General features: G+C 44.5%; 1 protein-coding gene across 1 annotated transcript in view; it reads left to right on the top strand.

The window, feature by feature from the left end:
- The first annotated feature begins 3072 nt into the window (after window positions 1-3072).
- ISM1 (isthmin 1) overlaps window positions 3073-20452 on the top strand; it is a 50137-nt gene continuing 32757 nt past the window's right edge. Inside the window, exon 1 of the mRNA XM_090051301.1 lies at window positions 3073-3441. Within this exon, the coding sequence (XP_089907427.1) occupies window positions 3319-3441 (123 nt within the window). The 5' untranslated portion in view covers window positions 3073-3318. The remainder of the gene's footprint in view (window positions 3442-20452) is intronic.

Here is a 20452-nt window from a genome sequence, read left to right as displayed (position 1 = left end):
TCCTTGTAATGTTTTGCTTTGGGTTAGAGCCCCATGGGCACTGATTCTTGACACAGCCTGTTTCTGTAACTTCCCCCCTGCCCCGTAACTGTGTACGAGTGGGAAGCTTCTATTCGGCTGGGGCAGTGTTTCCCAACCTTTTCCAGCCCAAGGCACACTTATATTAATAAAAGTTCTATGCAACACACCTGTTAAGGCATTCCCCATCCTCATACCTATTATAGCTCATTGTAGCTCATTGCCATGACAAAATTCCATGGCACACCTGATCATTTCTGGCAGCACACTTTTGTGCCATGGCATAATGGTTGGGAAACACTGGGCTGTGGTGTCAGTTGTAGCCATGTTGGTCTAAAGATATAGGCAGGCAAGGTTCTTTGGGTAGATATGATATCTTTTATTAAACCCACTAAATAGTTGGAAAAATGGTTCTTTGCAAGCTTTCGAATACAAACACCCACATTCCTGCATACGGCTTCTGTCCCTTCCAGGAGAGCACAGCACAACTGCAAAACACTTTTTTCCAACTCCTCAGTGGGTCTAATAAAAGATGTCACATCTACCCAAAGAAGCTTTCCTACCTATATCCTCAGACTAGCATGGTTACAACCAACAACCAGTACAACTGTAGACTCTCCCTCTGCCTGAAGAAGGCTGTTTCAAAGCTTGCAAAGAACAATTTTCCTAACTATTCAGTGGGTCTAACAAAAGATATCTATTACATCTCCCCAAACAACTGTGCTTGTCCATTCGGCTGGGTCACGGAATCATAGAAATGAAGAGCTGGAAGGGACCTTGAAAGATCCTCCAGTCCAACCCATGTGCTCTGGACAGAAATACTGCTGAGATCAAATGATCCCGGTAAGGTGTCTGTCCAGTCTCCTCTTGAAGACTTCCAAGGTTGGGGACTGCACCACCACCCTGGGAAGCGTATTCCAGATTGTGGTCACCCTTACCGCAAAGAAGTTCTTCCTTACATCCAACCTGAAACCATCCTCTAACACAGCGGCTCCCAATCAGTGGTACACAGACAACTGTTTCAGGCTTAACATTAGGAAAAACTACTTCACAACGAGGGTGTCCAGACTGTGGAATAAGCTCCCTGCAGAGGTGGTGCAATCACCTACCCTGGAAATCTTCAAAAAGAGACTGGACGGTCACCTTGCTGGGGTCACCTGACCCCTAGTTATCTTTCCTGCTTGGTGCAGGGGGGCTGGACCCAATGATCTTCCAAGGTCCCTTCCAGCCCCTTATAGTTTCATAGTTTCATAGTTTCATAGTAGCTAGAGTCGGAAGGGACCTAGGTAGATCATCTAGTCCGACCCCCTGCCTTAGCAGGAAAGAGCACCGGGGTCAGATGACCCCGGCAAGGTGCTCATCTAACTTCCTTTTAAAAATCCCCAGGCTAGGAGCCTGCACCACTTCCCCTGGAAGCTGGTTCCAGGCCCTAGCCATCCTGACTGTGAAGTAGCGCCTCCTAATATCTAATCTAAACTTACCCTCCGCCAGTTTGTGACCGTTATTCCTGGTCACTCCTGGCAGCGCACGGGGGAACAGGGACTCCCCCAATACCTGCTGATCCCCCCTGACCAGTTTGTAGCAGGCCACAAGGTCCCCCCTTAGCCTTCTCTTGTGGAGGCTAAACAGGTTCAGGTCCCGTAGCCTATCCTCATAAGGCCTGCCCTGCTGACCCCTGATCATACGAGTGGCCCTCCTCTGAACTCTTTCCATATTGTCCACGTCCCTCTTGAAGTGTGGCGCCCAGAACTGGACGCAGTACTCCAGCTGCGGCCTGACCAGTGCCGCATAGAGGGGGAGGATCACCTCCCTGGACCTGCTCGAGATGCATCTGTGGATGCATGATAGGGTACGATTGGCCTTCTTGACTGCCTCCCCACACTGCCGGCCCATGTTCATCGTGGAGTCAATGACGACTCCAAGATCCTTTTCCGTCTCCGTGCTGGCAAGAGGGGAGTTCCCCAACCTGTAAGTGTGGTGCCGGTTCTTCCTCCCCATGTGCAACACCTTGCACTTATCAGTGTTAAACCCCATCCTATTCTCATCCGCCCACCGTTGCAACCTGTCAAGGTCAGCTTGTAGCCTATTGCACCCTTCTAGTGCACCCACATCCCCCCACATCTTAGTATCATCAGCAAACTTGAACAGGGTGCTTTCTACCCCCTCATCCAAGTCACTGATGAAGATGTTGAACAGTGCAGGCCCGAGGACCGAGCCCTGCGGAACCCCACTGCCCACATCCTTCCAGTCTATTAATCTATGAAAACCTGTTGGCGGTGCACATTAATGGATTTATTATAATTCCTTTATAAGACAAAAATGTGCTGGTGTTACATAAGGTTGAACTGAAACATTTGCTGGTGGTACTTAAGCATTGGTGACTGGCAGGGGGGCACATGACCCCCTGTACCTTCCCTGACAGGACTGTCTCTGCCGCCGACCGTGTCTGCAGGTGCTCACCAGCCTCATCCCGGCTGCGGATGCCAGACTCAGGAGGCATCAGCTGCCCATGTACTTAAGGCTGCATCCATTGGCAATGTATCGGGGGTGCACACAGGTGCACATGCACCCTGAGCTTGGCAGTCCACCCCCTGCAAAAAGCGCTCCTGCAGGCAGTTGCCGCTCACCTCCTCCCCCCCACAGTTGCCACCGACATTGCCAGCGGTGTCTGCAGGTGGTCCCTCTCTCACCCCAGGGTGCGGCTTGAGGCTGAGAGGAGAAGCTGGTCCCTCACGAAGGGGAGGACAGGCGAGGCCAGGGCAGGCCGGGCTGCCCCCAGCACTGGGGTGGCCACCACAGAGGGCATTCCGGTTTTCTGCTACTCTGCCCTGTACTGACACGAGCCCCCGCGCCTTGATGCCCTCTGTCCGAGAACAGAAAGGCGTCGGGGCTCCTAGCAGCAGCGGCCCACCGCTGGACAGCGGGCAGCGGGGCTGGACGAGGGGAGCAGCCGGGCGCGCGAGGCTGCAGGGGGCGGGCGAGCGGGAGGCGGCGGCGCTATAAAAGCAGCGGGCTGCGCTGCGCTGCGCTGCGCTCCTGTCCCCGCCGGGCCGGAGGAGCCCGCATGAGCGCGGCGGCGCCGGCCCCCGCCCCCGCCCCCGCGCGCTCCCCTGCAGCCGCCCCGCGGTGGCTCCGCCGTGCTGCGGCGCCCGCGGCTCCCCCGCCCCGCCCGCCGCCGCCGGCCCCGGCGCCGACCCGGAGAGCGGGGCTGCCGCTGCCCCCGCCGCCGCCGCCGCCGCCGCCGGGGCTGCTCCGGCGGCGGCGGCGGCGGGAGCGCGCAAGGCGGCGCGCTGCCGGAGGATGGTGCGGCTGGCCGCCGAGCTGCTGCTGCTGCTGGGGCTGCTGCTGCTCACGCTGCACATCACGGTGCTGCGCGGCGCCGCCCCGCCCGCCCGCGCCAACCGCACCCGCGCCCAGCGCCTGGTGAGTGAGCGCGGCCCCTCCACAGACCCAACAGAGAGCGCACCTGCGGGGGGGAAGCGGGGTATGGTTTGGCCCTCGAGGGCTCAGAGCAAAGAGGACCCGTCTGGGACAGCCCGGGCAGGGGGTGACCCTCGTGATGCAGAGTGGGTGACAGCGGGGGAGGTGTGATGTCTCTTCTTCGGACCACTGGGGGGGGGGAGTTCTTGGCTAGGTTTGGGGCACAGTCACCCTTCGTTGCTCGGGTGCAGGGGGTGTCCTGAGGCCAGCACGGCTGCAACCAACCAGAAATTCATGCATAGGGGGCGGGGGGTTTCCCCTCCCTCTGAAAGCAGGTGGGCAGATTTGGCAGGCAGAGACCTGACAGAAAATGGCATTCAGTGGGGGTCTGGTGGGTGCCCTCTTCTCCTCCTCCCTCACTCTAGTGGGTGCCCTTCTCTCCCCCCTGGCTGATGGCAGTATCAGAATGTCACTGAGTTGCTTGATTCACGTTTTAATGTGGGGGGGCCCGGTTCAGCTGTCCTGAGCATCCTGGTGGGGGCACTTGAGTCTGCTGGCTGAGGTGGGGCAGATGTGGTGGTGGTTCAGCCAGGAAGCCTGAGTGGAGGGTGCATGAGCAAGCTCTGGTGAGGAAAACTTCTTGCTGACCTCAGTCAGCTCAAATAAGGGCTGAGCTAAACGCCCATGATGGTATTTTCCTGGGTAGGCTGCAGGTCTGTCACTCCTTTGGCATTCCTGTCTTGTTAAGGTGTTCAGGATTTCTAGTAATAAGGCAGAAGTCATGGGCACTGACTCCATGGGGGCTTCAGGGCTTGAGCACCCACCAAAAAAAATTAGTGCGTGCTCAGCACCCACAAGCCATGTTGGGAGAGCTGGGTTAAAGTAATGCACAGCCTCTTTTGGGCATGTGCAGGGCTTAGTGCAGGAACACATTTAAAAAAAAAAAAAAAAGCAAAAACTAAAGTTGGTGCCTATGGCAGAAGGTATCTCTGGCTAGCAGTAGGACAAAGATGCACTTCGTAGACTGACTGACTCAGAGATGCGTGAGCTTTTTGTGAGTCCAAGCTCAGTTCAGCAGAAGCTGTGGAAGGACACACGCAACAGTCTTGATTTTCGGGGCACTCTGTTGATGGACTGCTCTGTGCATGTCTTTCCACAACATCCAATGAAATGAGCTGGGACTTGGGAGAGCTTGTGCATCTCTGATTTTTGTCAGTCTATAAGGTGCATCTCCAGCCAGACTAGCATGGCTAACTACCTCTCTAGTAATAAGATGTTATAAATGATGCTTTCTTTCCTCATGGGTCCATGAGCTGCCTTAAAAATGATGTTCTGTGGAAAAAGTAAATTTGGAGAGGGCTTTTTCTTTTTTATGAGGTGTTTTCAATCATTAGAATAACCCTGCAATTGCCTTTCTTGACAGGCTAATAACATAATGAGGGAAACATCTGGACAAATGGGGACTCTAGGTGATGCCATTTCCCAAAGAAATTTGTTGAGAAGACTGCATCAGGGCAGAGAAAAAAGAGGGGAAAATCATCCCTTCCAGAAATTCTTACTGGTATCAATTTGACCAACCATTGTCAAAAACCTATTGACTTCTGACTTCAAGAAGTCTCTCTATTCTGTTTTATAAAGTTGTCTGTTCAAAGAAGTCTATGTCTTTGTAAACATCATGATAGTTTTGGCAGCCCAGTTCCTATTTTCATCATGTGTTGCCATTTGTAGCAAAAAAGAGGTTTATATACTTCCCTACTGAGCTGATTTTGCAGTTTTGTATTTGTGACTTGTGTCTCTGTAACAGACGTTAACAGGACAGTGTACTGAACTACAATGAGCATTTAAACAGATGGAAAATTTATCAGTCAGTTGCTCTTGGCGTTTGCAGGGATTCATTTTGTAGCCAAAAATATAGTAACTTGTTCTAAAAAAAATTTGCTATTCATAATACTAGTAGGCAGATGGGCATTCTGATATCTTGCATGAGACCATCTCAAGCTTTTTTAAGCTTACGCTGGTAACTTCGGTTTTTGAGTAATTTCAGGAAAGATGTTGAGCTGTTAAATTAATCAGACTGACAAATACTTGGGGAGCAGCAAACATTACTGCATTCCCATGTGAAAAATCAATGCTGCAACACAAAAAAAGGTCTGTTATAAACAAATGGTAGTAAATCAGGTTGCTGTTGTTTACGTGGGTTTTGGGGGGGGGAGTTTACTAGCTGATAAAATCCATATGTGATGTAACAGAACTCAGCTTGATATACACACTGTTGTTTAGGTTGGTTGATATACAGAGCTGTTTAGTTTGCATTTCTGTCATCCTGTGTGCTTGAGGGTTATGGAAAAGTGGCAACTGCTTAAAAATCAGGCAGTGTTCACACCTTCCCTTATTTTTATTTTTTTTTCCTTTGGAGCCTCAAAAAGGATGTGAAGAGGGAGAATATAGTATAACACTATGGAGTAATATCAGATAAATACTTCATGTAACAAAATCTGTTGCATGTCACACATTGGCATATCCAAATAAGAACTTTTTATACCACCACTATTTGGAAATGTAACTTTGACCAGGCACATTTTATACCAAAGCCTGCAGGCATACCAAAGTCATTACCACTGAGGATTTGTGAACTCTGCTCTGATTTCTAGTATCGTTCAGAAGATTAATTTTATTGATATGAAAAAATAAAAATGATCAGCATTAAATATAGACTTTATTGCTGCATCCAAATGAGTGCAGTCATGTGGTGCCGCAGACACATCTGTGGTGCCACATAGCGCATGTTCAGCTATTCTCCATGCTTCAAGGAAGCAGCGGGGAGGGGGGGGTTGACCCCTGGGTATCCAGGTGTCCAGAAAAAAAAAAAAAGTGGAGCATCACATGCAGGGGCAATGCACACTGCTTACTATTGGAGCTGGGCCAGCTGGATGCACGCTCCTCTGCCAGCCAGGTTCCATGTGGCAGGATCACTGCTGCTGCAGCCCTGGGAGGCCAACAGGACCCCAGATGAGGCTGGGGCCACCAGCCTTCCCAACCCTACCTGGGGTAACTTGCCTTGTGCCAGAGGGCATGTGGCATAGGTGTTCCCCAAGGACAACTAGCAGTGGGCAAGGTACACCGTCGCTAGTTGTCCCCAGGGAACCAAACATCCATGCACATGTGGATGTGACCTATGGGGCATGAAGGAATGAAGAAGATGGGCAAAACGTGACTGTGTGTATGCGCATGATGATAGTTTATGAGTAAAGTCGGATGGTTCAGATCCCAATTCAGGAAGCACTTAAGTGCTTCTCCACATAATGATTTTTTCTGAATCAGTCCTGTAACTTTAACGTGGGAGTAGGGACTTGCAGATGATGCATAAAGGTGCATGTGTGCTTTCATATATATATAGCCTGTCTTTTTTTATTTAAATGTAAAGTGCACTAAGTTGATCTTTTTCTGTGGGGAAGGAGCTACCCTTCCCCTCCCTCCCCACTCCCCTTGCAAATACTGGTGGAAATTCCATATTTCTGGAAGGATGTCTTTCTTGTGTGTCTTTGCCTTCCAATTAAGTTAAGCCTTACCATTAATTTTAGTTGGTAGATGAAAGAAATTCAGATAAAACTTCACCCTAAAATTAAACAATTTGCTTTTCTCTCCTCTCTCATTTTTTATCTTTGGTACCTCCCCTCTTCCCCCCCCCCCCCTTGCTCCCAAACCCATGTGTTTGTGTAAATACACACAATCACATTTACATTTTCCAGCCATCTGGATCACTTTGTGCCTCTGCTGCTGATCCTGATGCTCTTGAAACAGCATTTGGGCGTGGGGGAATGATGACACTGATTCAACCCCAGGTAGTGTCATTTTGAACGACTACACGTGCTCAGGAGTGGAGGAGGAGGCGCTTTAATTAAAGCTGCTATGAGCGCTGCTCTAATTACAGTGCCCGCAGCGTTGTGTGTATTCAGCATCCTGCACTTCAAAATGGCGGTTGGGGCACTTTAACTACAGCTTATTCAATAAGCTGTAGTTAAAGCGCCTCCACCACCGTTTTGAAATGTGGGGACACTGCATACGCAACACGAGGGTGCTGGAGCATGCCAATTGGCTTGATTAATCGCGTGTTAGTTAGCACAGGTTGGAGCAGCACTTGTATAGGTGCCTTTTGGTGCTCCTGCTGGATGTGTGGCCGGTAGAATCAGTAATGGTAGATAACACTTGTGCTTCTGAGGGAGGCAGTGGCCCTGGCCCACCAATGCAATTTATGCTATTGTAACTTGGTGTCTATACTATCATAAAAGTGGAGTCACACAGTGGTGAACCTTATTGTTTTACCTGTTCCAACCTCTATGAAGTTAGAGTACTTTTGCTCATTGCAGGGTAAACACCATTATAGTACTATAAATAATATTTCCTGCAGAGTTTCCTGGAATTTTGTAAAGAGCAATGAAGGATAGCTCATAATACCATAGTTAGAGAGGGTATCAACACTTCCGTCTCCTATCTATCTGTCTTCTACCAAGTGGAAACAGGTCTTGGCACTTTCCTTTCTGAGTAGTGGAGAAACTGGGAACATAGGCAGGCTATTGTCTCAGTATTTTGTTTACACTGCATCACTCTTATCTATAAACAGAGAAAGACAGCAGAAGGGCCATCTTTATATAAAAAAATTCAGCCAAAATACTAGTGTCCAGTTTTTGAAGCAAACATTCTGTCTGAAGAATTTTACTGTGGATGGGTAAAGGCGAAGTAAACCATTCTGCTGATTTACAAGACCTTCCTTGCACCAGGAAACCCCATCATAACAGAAACAATAATGCAAGAATTCTTTTTAAATCTGAATAATGCCCACATGTTGAAGCAGAGTTGTTATAAACTCAAAAACAGGGCCTTTGGCAACACTTGCCCATTAATACCACCCAGGCTCAATTCACTTCAATGTTGCTTCACTCTTACATTGGTGTAATACTATTGGAATCTCCTGGAATAACTTTCAAGTAACCTAGGAGAGAATTGGTAGGTTTTATTCCTGTGAACTGAGAAGTAAAGAACAGCTTTGTTTCAAGCTCTCTTCCCCCAATGACCCTCTAAACAATTAATGTACGTCCAAAAATGTTTTCTTCCCCAAGCTCTGAAAACAGAAGCACACTCCACTGCTGTAACAGATAAGGTGCAATCCAGTGCGTCCTCCTTCATGTGGATAATCTTTATTTTCACAAGTCATGGGAGGGAGTAAGGGTTGACAGGATTGGCCTCTAATTTGCTCTCAAAGGCTGTGTATAGACAAAACGAGGGGTGTGTGTGCACAACACTTTAAACCGGGCTAGATGCTTTGGCACCACTTTAATGGTGTCTGTCTTTGCACGCCTCGGCAGCATATTGCGCGTTAATTCCAGTCGCTGTAGGAAATTCGGCAGCGTAATAGGCCTTAAATGACTTGGGGTGCAGCAAACTAAAACTTTCAGAGAATTTTAGTTTGCTGCCCTACAGCCACAGAGCAAAGCACCGGAGTCCGTGTAGCTCCGCAGTTCTGCAGGGAGCCCTGCAGGCAGCCTGGCAGTAGCCTGGGAAAGCGGGCTCCACCCAAGAAAAGTGACAAACCTAATCTATTCTCCCTTCCCACAGGGGTACAGTGCTTCCCTCTGCAGCTGTGGTGCCCCCGGGACCATCTGAGCCAGGTACCTGTGGGCAGGTGCTGCCTGGTAGGGGGCCACTGCTGCTGCAGAGGGAAGAACCTGCCCCCACAACCCAGGAACTGCTCAATTTAGCGCCCCTGTTTCATCTACACATGCGCAAAGATTCCACAGCAAAAGAGGAGGAAGATAAAATATTGGCATGTTCCCTGTTGTTGTTTGTAAGATGTATTTCATCACTTCTTCATAGGTGTATAAGCCTGTAACTTCTGTGCTTTTCACTGCCCTTTGGAAAGAGATTTTATCAAATGGCAACCTGATCGCTATTTGGATACATAGCTGCCTATTCAAAGCTCTTCTCTTGGCCTGCCGATCTGAATAGGACTTAAGCTGCTTATTTATGGGGACTTTAAGGCAGAAAATTTCCAAGCTGTTATGCATTTACAACCCCATTTCTGTTGTTTAAATGTCTAATTCTCTTTAAAATTCACTTTGAAAATCTCAGCATTTTCCATTTATGTCTTCTGGGCAGCCCTTGGACAATTAAATAGGACAACTGATAAGGCAGCATGCATCATATGTTTATAGAGGCACTTAATCCTGACTTGCCTGATCACACCAATAATGTCTTTCTTTCTCTCTTTTTTTTATTGGACAGGTGCTTTATGAATGAGAGGCTGATGCTTCAAAGAGTCAAATAACTTCTGGTGGTGATGTCTGACTGTGTCCTAATGGGTATCTTGTTCATCCTAAAGGATATGGTTTAGTTAGGTGCCTTTTTGATGGTGGCAGATAAAGTGCATCTGCTCAGAGCACTTTTCTGTTCTGTGTAGGTTCTTATCTTTCCCTTATCACCAGGATATCTGAGCACCTTCCCACAGTGCATTAAGAAACATCTGTTGTATGTGATTAGAAACACTGGGCTACAAGAAACGTCCTAGGTGACCAAATCTAGTCTCCTGCTGTCGTAGGTACAATATTGTATAATCCCATTCACAGATTTATCAAGCTCTACTTTAAAAGCAGTTAGATTTTTGCTCTAGAATGCTGCTCCAGAACCTCTAGCCTAGAGTTATTTAGAGTTGATTCTTAGTTCATAACCGTTTGGTCTTGTACCAATGCTGTCCTTCATTTTAAATATATGGGCTCTCTCCCAGTCATCTACCCTCCATGCAGTCACAGACAGCAGTCATCTCCTCTTAGTCCTCATTTTGTGAAGCTAAAGATTTCGTAGGTATGGACACACAAATAATCTGCCTTGGTATAAAAGGGGATGGTGGCCTTTAAGTGTATCACCTGCTTCACAAAGAAATCAATGAAAGAGAACTAAGCTACTACATGTTAGCTTCCACTTACTGTAAGGTAAGACTGTTTATGTAGGCACAGACAAGATGGCATGCAGTAAAGCCCTACTTATATTTACCTCTTCATGTACATTCATACCCCTCATCTCTTGCAAAAGGAAGCAAAAATCTTGTCTTGTCTTATCTTTCTCATAGTCCTTCTGAACATGTTGCTTCTGGCTAGAAGCACTACTATAGTATGTCTTTGGGCTTTCTGCCTATTGTTAAGTGACTGATGGTATGTGAAAGGAGTGCCTGGTCTGAGTCCAGTCCCTAGAAAGTAAATGCTGACGACACAAACCACTATCCCAGTTGGCACTAATTATCATGCTTGTTGACAGTGGCACTGGAGAACCAAAGGGATGAATGATCTCACAGTCTAAAAGTGCCATCACACTTCTAACATTGGTTACTGTAAGTCTGTACACTTTTGTGGTGTTCCTGGAATAATATGTATAACAGTTCTTGTTCTGTGGATAAACAGTGGCTTTCAATGTAGCTGACATCCTAGGAACATCTAAGAACACTACATTGACTGACTTTTTGTTTAAAAACAAAACAAAGCACCTTCTATTTCATCAGAGCACACAGATGAATCTTTTAAACCTATGGTAGGTCCCAATAATTTCAAAGCTAACTTAGTATTTTGTTTTTATTGTAGTGGGGAGATATTTTTTAAATATCTGTGTGGGGTGTGTTGTTTTGTTTTTTGTTTAAATAATTAATTGTTTCAAGGTCCTATATTACTTGAAATCTTAAAGGAGGTGCAAAGGAAGATGCAGGCACCTTTTTCCAGTTCTGGGTTTCGCCTTCACTTTTTATTTTCTCTTCATCTTCCGTTGTCTTCAGTCACTGTGTTTTGTTGCCCCACCTTTTTGTATCACAGTTATCGTCCTTCCTCTTCATATGTACTTTTTCATTATCACTTGTTACTGGTGGCTGTTGGGAACTCTCAAGGCCATTTTTTCAGTTTGTTCACTATGTGCGTAATGGGGAAAAAATGTTCATTGCTGATTCTGATTAAATACCTTGATATTGTAAGAGACTTTATTTTTTCTTCCCAAAATTTAAATATGTGATTTTTTGATTTTGGCATCAACCCAAAGAAACACTTTTTACAAATAACTTTTTCTTTTCCTCAGGGGTGGGCTCAATGAGGGAAACTTTTCACAATTAGTCCACTTTGTCAGTGTTCTGTATGCTCACATTACCCTATTTAGACCAGCTGCCCATGAGAGTTGCAGCTTTGCTGCTGATCCTTATGACCCCAAAGAGCTCAATATCGTTTTACCTTGGGGAACTATCTCCTTGTGCTCCCCAGTATGGCTTCAATATGCATGTGATGATCTGTTAATAGATCACCCAACCCTATTATTTGCACATTCAGAATTCCAGGCTTTTCAACACCTTGCCCTACTCTGGCATGCTCATGTCATCACAGAGTTCTGGTTAACCAGCCTGGTTGCTATTTTAAATTGAGGGCTAGTTTTTGGAATTCAACTGTTGTTTCTTTGTCTCTTGAGCACTTTCAGCAAATCTAAATATTAATAAATCATAAAAGTAGGAAATATATTGTGGAAAAAAAATTCTACAATGAAAGCTTTACATATAGAAGTTTCACTGAATATTATCTTGTAGCATTATGAAATTTAAATATACACAAGAAGGGAGAGCATTGTCAGTTACATGGGTTATTAAATCTCTTTGTCTAGACTGGGTTTTCTTCAGAATTGTCTGCAGAATTGTACATGCAAAGCATCAAAAAAACAAGATCAGGATCTTGGAGAGGTCTGGACCCTTCCTGATCATATAAATCCATTTCTGTCTAGTATGTTTTATTATGCATTAACACAGAAACACTGAAAGACCTCAGACTAGCCTGTTTTTTTTTTTTGGTTTGTTTTTCAGTAGAAAAGGGATTACCATTCTACTTGGAAAATATTTTATTTATCCATTGACCAGCATGGCTTTCTGTTATTGGTGCCTAGACTCTAATGTCAGATGCCAGTTTAAGTACCTCAGAAAACCTCAAAAGGGGAAAAGAACGAGAAGCCTCTGTCAAGTAAAGTCCTGATAAAGTACAGCCTTCTGCCTAGCAATGGTTACTGAAGTACACTATAGTTAACAGACTCCGATTTGTCTTCAGTGAATGTGGTATCATGTTCTTTAAAGCCTCATACTCCTTTATGCTGCATAAGACCAATGAAGATGAGGTTCCTTTCCCCACCATTTCCCTTTCTTCTGGAGATGAAAAGAGGAGGTAAGAAACAGGGAAAGGTAGCAGACTGGAAGGGTCAAGGAAGAGAATACCATGATAATTGCAGTCATTTAGGATGCCTACAGTGCCTCTTAAAGATAATGACAGAGCTCTCATTTTTTCCTCCCTTTAGAAATGTGAAATCATTGGTAAACTTAGCATTTTCTACTGCCAGTCCAGGTTAAACTAATATTTCATAGCAGTAGTATACACATGAATCTTTGTAGGTGTAAGCAGGGGACTACTGAGTAAGAGCAGGAAGAGAATTACATCTATATGTGGCCATGTTGTGACCATTAATGGAATGTGTTTGGTTCTAGTGTCCACAGTTCAAGCAGGAGACTGAAAAATTGGAGTGGGCGCAGAACAATTTTAAGGGTGGAAAAGCATGCCTTTTAATAAAAGGTTGAAAGAACTGTATCTGCTTAGATTTTAAGAGACTAGGTGAAGGGGCAGTTTTATGACTCTAATGTACCTGTATGGGAAACAAACTTAATAATAGATGGCTACTCAGTCTAGTAGTTTGAAGGTATCAAAATCCAATGGCTGTGGATGTTGAAGTTGTTATGACAACTTTATGCTTGAAATAAAGTTTGCATTTTTATCTGGAGCAGTAATTTAATCTGTGGAATGTCTTAACACAGATTGCTAAGAATGCCCTGTCATTGGCAATACAAAAATAAAGATAGACTGAAGTTCACCTATAGTCACTGGCCTAGAAATAGGAAGTAACTCAGGAAATTACTATTGCATGTATGACAGTTATCTCTTCTGGCATGTAATGTAATGTATTACACATCAGCTGGGTAGATAATTAAATTAATATCTGAGTACTTAAAACAAGTTACAAGTTCTCTTGCATCGAGAGAGAACTTTTTGTTTAAACAGAAAAAAAAAACACAGAGTGACTTGGTATTGACTGATTTTACTTGTCAGAGAGCTTTGGTTTCATGCCAAAATCAGCCCTTAGATTTGTATTCTGCCTCCATTATACATCCCTTTTAAATTTTCCTCTCTTGTGATGAAAATCCAAGATTTGTATCACTGCTGTGTTGCTGTATTATGTGTTCCCATTTTTAACGTGACCATAGCATCTGTAAATATTAGTCTCTTGAGGCCAGTAACTGAGATGCACTCAATTACTTATTAATAGAAGATGTGATATAGATGTTGGGCTACTATTTGCAGTCATCTTAAAATTAGTTTTGACCAAGGAACTCCATAAATGTTCCTTGCATGGAGCAGATAGTAACAAAACAATCAATGATTCATGCAATACAATCGTTGCCCTTTCACTTTATTGGAAAAGCATGAACATTCTGTTTTAAGAGAACTTTTTATGAGTTGTTTTCTTGAAATCAGCCAGATATTAGGCATGCATACATAGTGTAGCTAAAATATAACCCAGTTAGTCCGTGAATATAGTTATGTATATCAGAGACCTTTGGTACTATAGAATGCAATAAGCATTTGAAAACATGTAACCACAGTGATATTTTTATAAAGGAATGTTCACCTCATGGGATTTTTTTTAAAGGTGTTCTATTTTTTTCCAAGTTATAGCTTTTCTTTATTGTACATGATGTCCTATAAAGAAGATATATGTCTCTGATTGGGCTTTGAAAAAAGGCCATGGTGCCTATTCCATTTAAAGGGAATGAAGTCAAGCAGTAAATTTGCCAGTCGCCCTTTTCATATTGACTGTATCTCAGCCAGCAGTTGGTCTTTGATGTTGTAACAATAGAGCACAGGCAGAGGAGGAGGATTAGGACCTCCATAACATAGAAACAAGTCTGCATTTGTTACGACTTTTATAGAGAACAATCCATGTATAATCAGAGGTCTGCCCTATATACATTCTTAACTGGCTGCAGGACATGAGCATAGGTGTAATTAAAAAAAAAAAAAAGGTACAACAAGAGCTTTCCTTTAGGGAAGTGCAATCGGACTAGCTTGCAGTCTCTGGTTCTGAGGTGGCAAGATACCTTTTCCTCAGTCTTGTGCTCCAGAATGAAAACTTTGACATTTTTAGCTTTTTTATATATGTGAAAACTTTCTAAATTGGAATTGAAGGTGGTCAGTGAAATGGTATCTGCCTGAGTCTTCAAACAAACTGAAACTATAGTATGAAAGGTGTCAAGTGGCCCACTTAAATTGGTTATGCTCTGAAGCATTTAGCCATTATGTAAATAGTGGACAGTATTAGCTATTGCCTTCCTGATCAAAGTATACAAAAGAAAAGGAATGTTATGAAGATATTTACAATTAGAAGTATCATCTAATTTTGGTTTGAATGGATAAAACTTGGGTAGAGTTCTTTTGAACAGTCTCTGTGTGTGTGCATGCACCAATCTAGTTGCATATTTTATTTTGCCCTGTGCTGGAGAAGAATGTGTTTCCCTCCAGTGTTTAATCTTGTATCTTCACAATTCCTGACTAAGGCAAGTGCCAGTATAAACAGCATTTAAAAAAAAGTGTTGACAATATAAAACATTGGTGCGCTTAGGCTTCAGAGTGAACACAAAAAACGTTCACATCTCTGTAATAGTTATGGTTTCAGCTAGTCTTGAGTCTAGTAGTTTTGTGTCCTATGGCTGAAGAATTTTTCTTGTTAAATGGAAACTTGGATTCTCTTATACAGTTCTGTAGCAGGGGACAGTATTCTGTGACTGTACTGAAACTTGCCATCCTTACAGCTGTTAAATTATGACTATGTAAAAATTGGTGGATATCGTGTTTTTATTTTTTTTAGTTGCTTTCTAAATTTTGAACCATGGCATACTTCATGGCATACTTTGACTTTTTTTAAGCTTCATGATCATACAAGTACAGAGACACTTTTCATGGAAGCTTAGAATCTCACATAACAACTTCAGGAGTTGGGTCTTGAAGATATTCTTGAATATCAGAATAAAAATCACAGGACCTGGCAACATTTGTAAAGCTGCCTTTTTCATATAAGCTTTACTATTCTGGTGCATTGTGCAACTGATATGGAAGCCAAATTGAATTGAATGGGTTTTTTGTACATACTGCTGATACCAACAACAGCTTTTAACTTTTGAATGAATATCTGGAAATGCACTTATGAGCATGAATGCAAGGAAAATATGTGGATCCAGATCATCTGGGGATTCCTCTATGAAGCACAATCCCAGAACCAGCTATGTTGGCTTTGTGCCATGGATTTCTATCTACTCTTGAATAGGACCTGATCCTGAGATGTTTCCAATAGTTAGACAGCCCCGAGGTTCGTCTGACTTGCTCCATTAACTTAACTGATCCCCTGAGAGGAAATGGGGGAGTGTGTGGTCACATTCACATATCTGCATGAGGCTAGATTTAGCAGCAAATCCTTGCCTTTGGAACTCAGTGAGCTCTGTTTGGTCTTCTACGAATACTGAGTCCACCCTGCAGTGCTCTCTTTTTTGTCTTATTCTTGTGAGAAGCAAATCAGAACTGTATTTTCATGACTTTTTTTTTTTTTAGAACGGAGCATAAATTTCTGCTGTGTGGCTAGGGTTACTACATACAGGATCACCTTATAAACCACCCCTACTTTTGCTCATCTCTTTCCAAAAAAAAGATCTTCTGAAACATTCCATGCTTGGTTTTAGCTTTTTCCTCAACAATAACTCGGACCAGAATGCTCAGCTTGACATGGGGCTGCTAGTCTCTTTGATAAATTTAGAAAAATCTGTTCATAACTATTTTTTTTTTTTTTTTTAATTTTTAGTGAAGTTATTCTGCTGGGTGAAACAGATATTGACCACTGGCAACAGATCAACTACTGTCACTGTTTTTGACCTCTCTTCAAATATGATTGCTTATTCAGATAGGACATGACTAGTTGAGTTTTAATTGGCTAGTTACAAGAAGTGTAGAAGTGCAGGGAGAGCCTTAATCTGTTCCTCCAACTTGGAACCATGAACCTTGTGGCTAGTACGATGAGCTCATAGATTCATAGATGTTAGGGTCAGAAGGGACCTCCAGTAGATCATCGAGTCTGACCCCCTGCATAGACAGGAAAGAGTGCTGGGTTCAGATGACCCCAGCCAGATACCATCCAACCTCCTCTTGAAGGGTAGGGGAGAGCACCACCTCCCTTGGGAGCCCATTCCAGACCTTGGCCACTCTAACTGTGAAGAAGTTCCTCCTAATGTCCAGTCTAAATCTGCTCTCTGCTAGCTTATGGCCATTATTTCTTGTGACCCCAGAGGTGCCTTGGTGAGAAGAGCCTCACCAATTCCCTTCTGTGCCCCCATGATGAATTTATAGGCAGCCACGAGGTCGCCTCTCAACCTCGTCTTGCAGAGGCTGAAGAGGTCCAGGTGCCCTAGTCTCTCCTCGTAGGGCTTGGCCTGCAAGCCCTTAACCATACAAGTGGCCCTTCTCTGGACCTTCTCCAGGTTATCCACATCCCTCTTGAAGTGTGGTGCCCAAAACTGGACACAGTACTCCAACTGCAATCTGACCAGTGCCTGATAGGAGGGAAGTATCACCTCCTTGGTGCTGTTTGTCATGCATCTGCTGATGCATGATAAAGTGCAGTTAGCTTTGCTGATGACTTCATCACACTGACAACTCATGTTCATCTTGGAGTCCACTAGGACTCCGAGATCCCTTTCAGCTTGTGTGCTGCCAAGCAGGTCGTTTTCCTAGGCAGTAGGTGTGCTGGACATTTTTGTTCTCTAGGTGCAGCACTTTGCATTTCTCCTTTTTAAATCGCATTCTATTGTTTTCTGCCCATTTGTCCAACCTGTCCAGATCAGCCTGTAATTGTTCCCTGCCCTCCGGTGTGTCCGCTTCTCCCCACAGTTTTGTTTCATCCGCAAACTTGGACAGAGTACACTTCACTCCCTTGTCCAAGTCACTGATGAAGACACTGAAGAGTATCAGTTCAAGGACTGAGCCCTGTGGGACCCCACTGCCCACATCCTTCCAGGTTGATACCCGTACACCACCACACTCTGGGTATGACCCTCTAGCCAATTTGCCACCCACTGGACTGTGTAATCATCCAAGTCACAGCATCTTAATTTGTTCACTAGTATGGGGTGGGATACCATATTGAAGACTAAAGTCTAAGTAAACGATATCTACCCCTCTTCTGTGTCCAGGTGTTTTGTAACCTGGTCATAAAAAGGGACTAGATCAGCATGGGTTTGTAGCAGGTAGATCATGCCTGACTAGTTTCCCCTCGGCATAATTTTTCCTGCTGAGCTCACGCATTTATGAGCCTTTAATAATCTTTTCAAAGACTTTGCCAAGGATGGAGGTGTGACTGACTGGCCTGCAGTTGCCTGGATCCTCCTTCCTCCCCTTCTTGAAAATAGGGACCACACTGGCCCTTTTTCAGTCCTCCAGGACCTGTCCCATGTGCCATGAGTGCTCAAATATTCTTCCCAGTGGCTGTATAACAAATTAGCCAGTGCCTTCAGTACCCTCAGCTAGAGCTCATCCGGGCCTGCCAACATGAACACATCCAGTCCTTCCAAGTGACTCTGCAGCATCTCAGGGTCAACACTTGGTAGTCTGGCGCCCAGCTGTTGCCTCTTCACAATCCCATTGTGAGACTTGTCTTGCCCCTCGAACTGTTGGTTTAGTTTCTCTTCTTCCAAAGAGGACACAATGCAGCTCAGGAGAGATGCAGGCAAATGACTTAAGCAGTACCATGTGACAGAAAAAATATCATGTGAATCTCCACCCTTGTGAATTTTCTAAGTGAATAGTCTAAGTGCTGCTTAGACTAATGTTTAACTAGGATGGTTTAGTTAAGCATGATCCTTCTCTGAGCAGGGGGCTAAACTAGATGACTTCATGAGGTCCCTTCCACCCTACTTTCCTATGAGCCTATGTTTGTCTTTACCTGAACTTGGGGGCCAGTCTTCCATCTGTAATTTAAAGCTGCCTCCAGGCTGCTTTAAAGTATGCCAGGTGCTAGTGGTTCCAGTTGCTGATCAGGATGTAGGCAGGGGCATGTCTGGGGCTGCTACATACCATATGTAAAAAGGGAACACCTGCACACTTGTAAATGTCCCTCAACTGGATTGAACTTCCTGATGCTGAATATGAAGGCTAAAACATGATGGGGAGGAAGGTGTTTTTAAGTGGTTTTGGAAGCGGAGCTCATTCAGCAGATTATAATACAGCATTTCTCAAATGAGCAATCCTTATCCCTGAATACTGAGTCCTACCTGTCCTCCTGATCAGGAACGGTTGTGTGAAAAGAACAGGGAGCATCAGGAGTTGCAAAGTTTCTTGTCAATGTGGTGTACAGTCCTCTCCGTATGAGTAAAAAGCAGGTGTTCATGCTGGTGGTTTCTGAGCTGTCAGCAGCCAGATACCTCTGACCACAAGGCTGTGTTTATTCAACTGTGGACTCTGGAACTGGTGAATGGGATTGCTCTCAAACAGCCTCATTCTTTCCTTGGAGAAGCCCCAGGGGGTGGTGCTGGGTAGTCATTCATTCTACACGGACAGATCTGTGGTAGGGAATTTAATTTGCAGTGTTCAGTTCTGTCATCCTCTTGCTCAATGCTGCTGTATTAAAAAGGCAACAATTTCCCACACACCCATACCTGCTCTGCTTCTGCACACTTCTGTCATGTCCCTACCTTCCCCAGCTTGGAAGGTGGATGAAGGCAAACTGGCTGGAAGCTTAGCTGACATGAGGCCAAGGGGATGTTGCTCTCATTTGTATGAGAGTTTGGCCCAGGTGAACCAGTACAGATATCTGCTGAAGTACTTGAAGCTTCAGGAGCTCTAAGATGTGGACCCTGTAATAACTGCCCATGCCTTTTCTCCCTTCTGGAAAAGTGATTGTTGGTTTACCTTCTAAAGCAAGTTTTGAAAGGGGTAAAAAAACTAGGGTTTGCACAGAGTAACTGTTATTGCTGTAACACTGAAATAAATGTGCTTTTTACTGTGTATACATCTTCCTCTTTGTCTTCTGCATTGTAAATCTTTCAACAATAAAACATTGGAAGGGAGGCTTGCTCTCACATACACAAAACAAGTCGGGGGGAAGCAGGCATGGGCCAAAACACCAGTGCTCACTGCTCCCATTGATTTTTAAATGAGAGAGAGAGAGAGAGAGAACTGAAACATTCAAATCACCCTTTCTCCACTCCTTAGGATATGCCCTGTCTCCCTCAGATAGAGAATTGTGGCCAATTACACAATATTGGCTGTAGATTCCTGCTCTTACAATACCGGGCAGAACTGAGCAGTAGAAATGGAAGGCATCTATGCCTGTAAGTCAGCAAATGCATGACTTAGAAATGCTTTTTTTGTTTGTTAGTAAAAAACAAACAATCACAAAGAGAAGACTAGATGGATAGCAACTTTTTCATTATTTAAAATTCAGGCCCACATTTTCAAGGGTGACAGGGGTTGTAGCTTGAGGCTTTTCAGAGGGGCCTGCCTCTTCCTCCTCCTCTTCCTCACCAGCTCCCACAGCATGTCCTAAAAACAGGTAGTTTCTGGTATTTTAATTTTTGTGTGCCCAATGTAAAATGACATAAAACCACTAACCACTTCTGAAAATGCAGGTCTGGTTGTCTTGTTCTGTGTGTTTGATAAGCCCAACCATTGTTTTGCCATGTCATCAAGCTGGCACAGCAGACAGGTAATGGGGGGTGCACATAACATCCACTTGCAGGGCAAGAGTCATTCCTAATGCAAATGGCAGTATAACTACTCCAAAAATGAATTTGGCCCTCCAAGAACAATTGATTTGCCATTAACATCCATAAAGCTTCAAGTGCACAAAGTAGCCAAAATAAGTTTTG

The sequence above is a fragment of the Crocodylus siamensis genome, chromosome 1 (genome assembly GCF_052110815.1).
Source record: "Crocodylus siamensis isolate JL-2025a chromosome 1, ASM5211081v1, whole genome shotgun sequence".
NCBI classification, from domain to species: domain Eukaryota; kingdom Metazoa; phylum Chordata; order Crocodylia; family Crocodylidae; genus Crocodylus; species Crocodylus siamensis.
This window is presented reverse-complemented; position numbering and strand designations above follow the sequence as displayed.